The 10,246-nt window shown below is 39.5% G+C and overlaps 1 protein-coding gene across 1 annotated transcript; it reads right to left on the bottom strand.

Annotated features, from left to right (window-relative positions):
- Window positions 1-629: 629 nt before the first annotated feature.
- Window positions 630-7,026, bottom strand: LOC110961116 (probable nuclear hormone receptor HR38). The gene is made up of 7 exons (XM_022208599.2): window positions 6,897-7,026; window positions 4,654-5,489; window positions 3,927-4,056; window positions 3,510-3,673; window positions 3,207-3,409; window positions 2,934-3,112; window positions 630-2,852 (listed from the first exon to the last, which is right to left on the bottom strand). Exons 2-7 carry the CDS (start codon window positions 5,485-5,487, stop codon window positions 2,590-2,592), a joined length of 1,773 nt encoding a protein of 590 aa, XP_022064291.1. The 5' UTR covers window positions 5,488-5,489; window positions 6,897-7,026; the 3' UTR covers window positions 630-2,589.
- Window positions 7,027-10,246: the final 3,220 nt, after the last annotated feature.

The raw sequence follows: 10,246 nt of genomic DNA, 5'->3' as shown, positions 1-10,246 counted from the left end.
GTCAACAGATAATCCAAACTAAATTGTCACTTAACGATGCCTATAAGAGGAAATGTGAAAAAACAAAAAGGGACGCAGTGACAGACTGAGATTTAGATTCGGCAAATCTAAATACCTGACATGTGCTAAATATGTAAATATGCTAACTAACTAAATATCAACAAACTTTAAAGCTTGCACCTTTAACTGTTAAGAAATCACCAAGATCACAGCTCAGTAAAGTGATGTAAAGTTTTTTTCTATTTGATTGAGTCCCACATACACTGTGCTACTGTTGGAAATACACCCCAGTGTAACAATTTAATGCAATAATTGCTGCTTGTTTGAATAGCATCTACTAAAAACTGCAGTTTTCATCTGTTTTCAGAAATTTACTTAGCTTTTTCAATATGTATTTTGATGATTTCATATTTAACTGCCATCTTTTCACAAGTTTCAACTTGTATAATGGCAAAACAACTATCAACACTTGAAATATCCAACAAATAAAGAGAAACTGCTACATGAATTTTCATCTTTCACAACTGCAACCAGACATAAACCAAAAACATACTCAACTGCAGCCTGACAATGCCCACGTAACATACAATCACAACTTTTCCAACTTTTAAACGAAGTCACTTGTGGTGTATTTTCCAAAAGATTTAATATCAAGTATTTTCTGCTTTTAAGCATTTTTGCACCATTTTACAAAAGGCCCGGCAGTATTTTTGAATGTGCACACACATATTCCACACAAAACAGAGACAGTAGGAGAAAGAACTCTTGTTCATACTGTATGAGCACCATTTGAAGCGCTCTTAGCTGCTCATCTCATCATCACATTACACTGTGATTCCTTAAGAAATTTCCTGTATCTCGTTTTGAAATTGAAATAAAAAACAAATCCAATGAATATAAAAAGAAACAAAACTGCACAATTCAGAAAGATGTGGAAGACAGGAGGAGAATGAGGTTCAACACACATCTGCAGCCAAAGACAAGAGCAGCTGATGTCAAACAAGATGCCGCCGTTTGTATTTGAATTCTCAAGTGTTTTGTGGTGTACATGTACAGAAATCATAGAGAGGGTAGGCTGTGTCTAATTACTGATACAAGGACACTCTGAAATGTGCTTAGACTTAATGTAATTGAACTAGATGGCTGCACAGTAACTTTCACTGCTTTGAAGCATCACAGGCACTTTGTATCAAAAGGTGCGACAGACCTGAAATCATATTACAGGAGGTCCTCGGTTTGCAACGTCCTCGACTTATGTCATTTCGTCATTATATGGAACTGATAATGGATCGGTCCTTGGTTTGAAGTACGGCGCTTTGTTGTTACGTCAGAACTGGTTCAGTGGAGCTAGTTGGTGAGTGGAGCAGATAAATATGTGGTCACGTGGTGAACGGAACAGAAGAATACTGTATGTACAGTAGTCACGCAGTGTTGTAAGACTGCTTTGTTTACATTTGCTGCCACATTGGATTATGCTGCATTCGCTGACTTCATTATGGCTACCAAGCATAAGTCAGACTTTCAATTTACATTTTGTAGGTATTTTCCTATCGAGTTGTGTTTCAGTGTGAGCTAATGACTGTTTGTCATCACTGTAGTTGTACAAATATGTAAACTGATATATCGTAATGCATGTAATGCCTTTGTTTACATTTTCACTGGTGTTCCAACTTAGGGCAAAAATCAACATACACCGTAGGAACAGAAGTCCGACGTAAGTCGAGGACCCCCTGTACTCAGTTGAGTTTAAACTCTCGTGATGCTTTATGTGATGTTTGGAATGAAAATTCACTTAGTGTCACTTACTGTAGCGCATGGACTGAGGCTTTATAAAAGGCACCTTGTATTTTCATTCAGCAAATCCATTTTCATTCTTAAGCACAGTAACATGTTGTTACATGCAGTTTAACAGGAGTTCTGCCAGCATTAGCTTTTACAGGGAGACGATTCTTCTTAGCTTAAGGCAATGAGGTGCTTAACTTTTAGTATCAAAATAAAAACTTTGGTAAACTTTGGTCCAAGACCTTCCACAGGAGCACAATTAGGACTACAACTATACTTTGTGAAGATATCAGTAAATATTTCTCCACTAAAAAGTAGGACTGCACAACTCTTTTTAACAAACTGGACGAGTGATTCTGCCTATAAACTATCTCAGCTTCAGAGTGGGGTCATAAAGCACAAAATGAAAACATGCTTTTTAAGAAATTAGTGTGTTTCTGAGTTTAACACGACATTGCATCTACCCAAATATCCATGTCTTACAAGCTGCAAAGCAGGAAAACATTCACATTTCAAGCACAGCAATAAAGTCATTTACAAATGCACACAAAAAATATATAAACAGTGTCCTGAAGTATCGATGTCAGTTTAGCTCTGAAGTAATTATTTCATAGTACTCACACAGGTACCATATTGAACTTGAAAACTTGATAAAAAAAAAAGCAATGGTCTCTTGAATGACACATGGTAGGACACTGATCAGTGTGCTACAAGGAGGTCCAGACGTAGAGTTCATTGATAAAAACCTCATTATGTGCTTTCCGCCTCCTTTGTGTCTCTTATTTTTACAAACAACGCATTGGTTTTTCAGAACGGCAGTGTATCCATAAAGATTTTCTCCACTATCGGTGGAGGAGGGACCAGGTCCTCCAGCTTCAGGTAGAAGATGCGCTGCAGGCCCTGAGTGCACAGAGTCCTCAGTTCGGGGAGTTTTCCCAGAAGACGGGAAAGATAGTTGGGTTGTGTCCGGCTCAGTTCCGATCCATTTCCGCTCACATGTTCCCTTAAACAAGTGATGAGGTGACTTTGAAAGTCTTCCACTCGTTTAGGTTCTTTGAGGCCGTGGCGATCTAGGTGCAAAGATGTCTCCATGAGAAACATAGTCCTCAGTGTAAACATTCATTAAATTAAAAGCAAACCAAGGCTCTTACCGGTGATGATGACGAGCGCTGCGAGGCAGGCGAACAACGAGATGTCTAAGTTCATGCGGTGGAGGTTCTGAGAGAAATCCATGATGGAGTCAATCCAGTCACCAAAACTGCGAGCGCACTGCATCCGGTGGAGAACCACGCCATTACAGAAGATCAGCTTGTTCTTCTCTGGATTTGACCTGCACAGTTTTACACCATTATTGAAGTCTGAGCACTGAAATGCACACATTACTGTAGTGAAACCATTAATATAACCATTAATATAAAACCAACCTGTATGCCAGGCGAAGGATGAAAAGTTCAACGAAAGCAGATTCAAGGAGCAGCTCCTGGTCCTCTGAGCAGAAGTCTGTGAATCCTGGGATGGTCTGAGCCCAGTTTCTTATCACATCCAGAGCACTGGTCAGCAGGTCATAGAACTGCTGGATATCACCAGCATCCTCCTTTTCTTTCATGTTGTCTGTGGTCTCCTGGTACTGTGGGGGAAAAGAAGGGAAGAGTCAGTTCTCTCGTCATTGCTTTGATTTTACATCATGTAACCAGCGTCATTAAAATAAAGGAAATATTTTTATCTACCTTGGAGTAGTCAAGCTTCCCGATAGTTGGGTTTGAGTCTAAGTGAGCCCTGACGAGAGAGGCTATGATGTTGACATTGGGGGTCGTGGACGAAGCTTCGACTGCAGTTTTGGGTTTGGAGGGCAGGCGACCTCTGCGGCCTTTGAGGCTGTCGGTGCGAACAACTAAGAGAAGAGGGGAGAGCAGAGGAAGGCACGTTTGTAACTCTCACATGGCCGTCGCGGCATTTCACATTTTGAAAAACAACTGCTGTATCAGTTTCAGTTTCCCTTTTTCTGCAGCTGGCACTGCAAAGCTCCAGTTACATATGTCTGTGATCCCTAGCTTTGGTTTCACAAGACTGTCATTACAAACCCCAGTTTCTGGTCATCATACATTAGTCACTGAGAGCTTTAAGAGAGGTTGACATTGCATTACCTTCTTTGACCATTCCCACGGCGAGACATTTCTGGAAACGGCAGAACTGGCAGCGGTTTCTCCTCCTCTTGTCCACTGGACAGTCTTTATTGGCGAGGCACACATACTTCGCATTTTTCTGGACAGTTCGCTGTCAAATAGAGAAAAATACATTACTACAGAATTCTAATGTTATATTATATCATATTAAACATAATTCGACAACATTGTGCATGATAGAAATGCATATACAAATAAAAATACAATCAGTATCATTATTGGAATGAGTATTGCACAGTACTGAGGAAGTCTTGCACCTATATTTCTATTGTATCTCTCTAATATTGATACTTATTTACATTATTCATGAATAACTGGTAAATTACTGCCAAACAACTGTGACAGTTTTATTTATTCAAAGGAACTCAGTAGTATATTATAATATTTTTTGAAGTAGATACCAATATTCATATTTGATCAATCAAAAAATCCAATGATATTTTGGGCAAACATTACCAAAATTTTTAAGTAAACAGCACATAAACTTGCTTGATATGTACTTTCTGAGAGATTTCACAGTTAAAAAAGTTGTCATTGCTCTGGAGGACATAGTTTGGCATATTCAACTTTAACATGCCGATTTATATTTTCCTTAGAATAATAATGAACCTCAATAATTGCAAGTTTATTTTGTTTATAGGGGGATAAACCTGCAAATATAAACTTGCTAAATGCATGTTCTTTTTACCTTGAAGAAACCTTTGCATCCCTCACAGGTCCGGACTCCGTAGTGCTGACATGATGCATTGTCACCACAAACTGCACAGCGACCCTCACTGGACCCTGGCGTTAGTGTTTTAGGAGACATCATGGACCCCTCCACTATCCTGGAGCTTTCCAGAACTCCATGCTCCAGAGACATTGGTTGGCAGTGAAGCGGAGACATGTGTTGCTGAGGAGACAGGAAGAATGGGTCATCCTGTCCCGGCTGAGCATCCTGATGGTGTCTCAGGGGTGAATGTTGCTCTGGTGTGGGGCTGAAGGTGAAAAAGGAGAGCTGATGAGCCATGGCTTTATCGGCCATGGAGGACGGGGGAGCAGAGGGGTAGGGGCTGAAAGGGGAGTCCCAGACAGGTGCAGAATCTGCCTGAAAGCTCGGCGTTGGAGGGGAAGCAGTGGCGTACACTGGGCTGCCATAGTAGTCAGAGCCACATGACGACAGCGTTTCATCGAGGCAGCTGAGTGCAAAGGATCCTGGGTAACAGCCATACACCTGGAGATCATCCAGCTTGAAGGCCTGGTTCTGTATCTGAGGGCTGGAGCTGTCAGCTACCGCGGTGTGGCCGAATGAAACCGTAGAGGCAGGAGGAGAAGTGGTAATCTTGCAGGAATAAGCATCAAACTCCCCCATGTAACCATTTCCCACCAGGGTATTGATGCTGGGCAGCGAAGACGCAGACAGCTGGTCCTTTTGGCCACTGATGTCCATTACCAATTTGGCACTGAGGTCAGGATTCAAGAACTCAGAGCTGAAGTAGTTTTCGTGGGGCAGGGATGCATACTGGGCTTGTACACAGGGCATCGCTAGGACAGAAGACACCAGCGTTTACCATTACTGACAAGAAATGTGCGCAAGATAAATATTGTCTTCAATAATACATAAAATTCTCCAGAAATGCATTTTCAAATCAGTGCAACCAAGGATTCACTTTTTGAAGTAAAAGCAAGATTAATTAGTAGATTAGATACTGCTTATATCATTTAGTCTGGCATGCTCTAATCCCTCCTCCGTAACCATTCAAAGAGAAGCAAACATTAACGTCTTGAATGTCTCATTTCCCCAGCATGACATTTCGCCAGCTTCAGGGCCTATCAGTCCTCTTTAGAAAATGCAGAAGGTGGTCCAGAGCAGCAGTCACATATTGTCAGATATTGTGTTACTTGCTGTTAATGCTCTGAAAACCTCCTTCAGCGGAGGGCAACCCTCTTTCACAGGCACTGTATCAGAGAATGTTGCAGATTGTATTTCAGGGTGGGCTGAACGCCAGCTGAAATGGGAAAGGTGGCAAAGCCTGTCTGCGTGCGTGCGTGTGTGTGTGTGTGTGTGCATGGCTGGCTGAATGGGCGTGTATCCACAAGTGTGTTAACTTCTTTATATTATAGGTTTGTCAAAACAGAAGCGAAGCACACCTCACGAGATTGTCTGATCACTGTTCAAAAACTGTTCAAACTTAACTGTAAACTTACAGCTGCTCTCCAAAAACCACACAGCTGCAGCAACACTCTTTCTTTTGTCCTATAAATACACCCTACTCTATACATCTTCTCGTATGATGGTGGTGACAGACATAAAACATGCAGTGCAACATGTTATATCATGCAAGGCAATAATAAGAAAACACACTGACGTAAGCGCAAACAGATGATTAAACTTGCATGGACTTGTGAGATTTGCAGGAAAGTGCTCAGAGCATAGTTGCAGTAGGAGACCCACAACAAGCAACACACTGACAAAATGTACTACTATGATAAAATGATTCACCATATAATAAGAATTGCAGGAATGTATGTCCAGTTGTGAGGTCAGTTTCTGAGCTTGTAGGCACCACTAGCTAATGTTTGTTTCATAAAGATTAGTTAAATCAAACTGACACTGAACATTATCAAGTTAATATAAAAAGTTTTTTGTTTGCTTTTTGCTTTGCTGCTGAATCACTTGGCCAAGTGCATCTAGCAAACTTGCAGCTGAGTCTGTAGCTCTGACTGCTTCCCTCAGAAGAAGGCTAAAGCACATATGCCACCTTTTAAAACAGTTTTACATTGAAGAACTAATTTTTTTAAAAAATAATAAATGATTTATTCACTGTCAGCAGCTCTGCTAGTCTCATCATATGAAATTAGAAGTAGTTAAAAAGAAACAATAAAATTAAGCACATCTCTCCCCAGCATTAATGTGACATCTGAATAAACAAACACTCCACTTAAACTCACCTGGTTCATGTAAATATCCCGAACTGGAAGGTTTTCATTTATTCCAAACCGGAGAAATAGATGAATGTCACCTCTGCCAGCTCCTGTCAGCACACACACTCATTCAAACACACTGTCACACACACACACCGTCGGCTCCATACTCTCTTGTTTTATTTTGGCTGCGTCGACAAAAAGGCGGGTCGTGACCATATTTGGTGAGCGGGGCGGTGGAACGTTCCGGGTCGCGGGCCAATCAGCGGCGCGTTCGACGCAGACGTTCTTCCGTGTGACGCACGCACGGAATTCCATTGACGCAAGAGCCGAGGGAGCGTGCGTGCTAAATATAACGACAGAGGCTCACGTGGGGCTATTGCTGGATGAAAAAATTGCTAAAAATAACCGAAGTTTGGAGGTGCGGACTTTTTCTGACTGGAAATGAAGATATTGTGACAGGAGGAGTGTTCACCGGGACACACCTGGAGGGGTTCTCATTAAACAGGCTTTTGTTCTCAGTAAATGGAGAGAAACTGTGTCAACCCCTGTGCTATCCATCAACTACACTCCTGAGGAAAGTGAGAGCATATTAAACAGCCACTTCATATAAACTTTATATATGTGACACACACACACAAAGTCCCGTATTCTGACCCACAAAAGTATCTCTTAGAACCGCTCAATGTAAAATGAGATACAAATTGAGACATAAAGAAAACAAACTACAAATACTTACTTAGTTGTAAATACTTTACAACCAAGTTTAACTTATCTGTATTTAGGATTTTTTTTTTTACTTTTGCTTACATACACACTTTGAAAAAAAACATTGAAAATTAGCAAAAAATAAATAAAAAATCTGATAATAGGGAAATGACAAATGTTTAGGCTCAAAAATAAATTAACAAAGCAGTTTACATTAGTTCAATTATAAAACCATCTATAAAGCACAAAATAGAATTAACTGACAAACTGTACTGATAAAGGGGAATTAGTCTTTCTTCTACAGTTAATGATATTTTAAGTTAACAGTTGTTGAATAATTAGGAGCAGGAACACAAGTTCTTATTTTTTTTAATGCCTTGAAATCCTGAACTCAAAATGGCGGACAATCAAGTTATCAAACCAGTTTAATTAATTGACCACAACTTGAATTTTGTTTTCAATCAATTCATGTAGAAAATGCAGTTTAAATAAATTACACAAAGTGTTAAGTTGGTGTCATGACCAGCATCATTATTTCATCAAAACAATGTTTGCAACTAATCTAAATCCAAAAAAAGTTGATGTTTTATGTTGCAAGCAGGCTTTTGTTTGGGTGCTGCTAACACTACTGTTTAGAGGGGGATGTTCAGGGGCTCTCAGTCATATCACTACGCCTCCATCAGCAGATAGAGTTTGCCAATTTGCCATTGAATTTATTTTAATGACTTCTTGAGACGTACTTCATTCTTGACCTTGGAAACACTTAATGATGAGACACGCTCCCATGGGTGTCATTAAACCTGGGCATTCAAGTCCCCAATGGTTTATGAATAGAAACAGATCTCTGAAAAGAAAAATTCCATTGAGAAGAAAAATCTGTTCATCTGTCATTCAAATCATAATCGTTAGTAAAAGATATATCTATCAAAACGACAATGGAATAGTACATTAGTGCTTTTCCTTTTTGTAATCTGATGTTGTTTTATGTATTCAAATAATGCAAAAAAACCCCCTGATAAATAGTGTGTGTATGATCAAATTAACACATCAGTAACTGAGAGAGTTGGTTAGATTTCTGGGATATGCAGACTACATCTCTGATATGATTAGAGAAGAGAAGATGAGGAGGACAACAGACAGATGAGAGACCTAAAGAGTTACAGGAGAAGATCAGTTTGACACAGACATACAAGTTGTCACATTTTAAATTTGTTACAGTTGAAATGGAGTCACTATTACACAACAGAAGCAGAAACCAGAGTTGGGCAGTTTTCAAAACTGAACAAAGTACTGACAACATACAATCTAACAAATGATTCATTAACACCATTATTTTGTGGAGGGATTCTTCTTCTTCAGTGAAACAGTTTTATTCCTACTGCTGAAGATAAACATTATAACAATGCTGAATTAGAACTGAACCAGCACTTATTTCCTTATTTTGATCTAATCGAAACTGTTTTGTAGAGCACCGTGTCTCACATGCATTCACATGACTTGAAAATGGTGCAAATGAAAGTCTAAAGATGTCTGATCCTAAAGGTGCCTCTGCATGGCCGTTTCAGGACTGTTGTAAATCCGTCAGTCATATGGAATGATTAAATCATAAATCAAACTGAAATTTAAACTGTAATATGGCAGAAAGTTCAAGAATAGACAATAATTGGACTTTAATGGATTTGTCTAAGATAAAGAATGAACTGTGAACTTCGATATTTTTGCATTTCTTCCCATATGTGTGTGTGTATATATATATATATATATATATATATATATATACATATACATACACCCATTATTTCTCTCTAAACTTTTGTGTGTTATATAGTATAATGGTTAAATAAAGTGAAATATAGAATCAAAGTATATCCTTACTACAACCCACAGAATATGACCATTACAACAGTTTACTCTTTGAATGTGAGAGATGTGGATTCTCAAGCCGTCCAGCTCAAAGCCACAGCTGCAGACATCCATTTGTCAGCAGAAGCGTAAGCATCACCTAATACCCCTTATGTCACAACTTTTCCACAACAACCAGAAAAACCAACACACACCAACACTTGAACCCTCTCAGGGGGGCGTTTGGGTGTGATCCAGCTTGTGTGAAGAAAGCGAGAGGGATCATTGAGGGTGAGAAGCAGCTGGGACTTTTAATTTGAAGAGGGGAGAACCTGCAGCTAATGCCACTGCTCAGCCGGCCTCAACTCATTGGAGACAATCGCAGGGGCCTGAGCTCGATGCTGTGATGAGTATGATTATAATTTTTGGATCTATTTCACTCCTCGTCACCTCAGAACACACACATGTAAAGAGCAGTCGCACTATTGCAACACTGCACTTGTCAGTTCAGTATATTGCCTGGTTGAATAATGAATTGATACTGTGTACTGACTCCAGTAACATTTAGCTCAATGTGAGCCTCATGAATGCTTTTATTAAGCACTGCTCATCAAATTATTTTAAAATGTGGATCTGCGTACAAAATCAGCTACACAATGTTTTTCTTATTTTGACAGCTTTTGTTATAACTAACACACATGTGCCTGTGCAGAATTTTCTATAAGATTTCTTAGATAATTATGATCAGCTCAGCTTGTAGTGGAGCTTCATTGATGAACAATGATGAAAAAAAACAAGGACAGTCACTCAGTTTTTAGATTTTATTT

This window comes from Acanthochromis polyacanthus, chromosome 5 (genome assembly GCF_021347895.1).
Source record: "Acanthochromis polyacanthus isolate Apoly-LR-REF ecotype Palm Island chromosome 5, KAUST_Apoly_ChrSc, whole genome shotgun sequence".
Lineage (NCBI taxonomy): Eukaryota > Metazoa > Chordata > Actinopteri > Pomacentridae > Acanthochromis > Acanthochromis polyacanthus.
Note: the sequence above shows the minus strand (reverse complement) of the source record. Positions and strands in the feature narration are given on the sequence as shown.

Excerpts from the sequence above, each read along its gene's own strand:
- LOC110961116 (XM_022208599.2), bottom strand. The coding sequence starts at position 5,487 with ATGCCCTGTGTACAAGCCCAGTATGCATCCCTGCCCCACGAAAACTAC. Across the intron at positions 3,410-3,509 it reads GGAAGCTTGACTACTCCAAG|TACCAGGAGACCACAGACAA; the intron begins GTAGATAAAAAT and ends TTTCCCCCACAG. Across the intron at positions 3,113-3,206 it reads ATCCTTCGCCTGGCATACAG|GTCAAATCCAGAGAAGAACA; the intron begins GTTGGTTTTATA and ends AAAACTGTGCAG.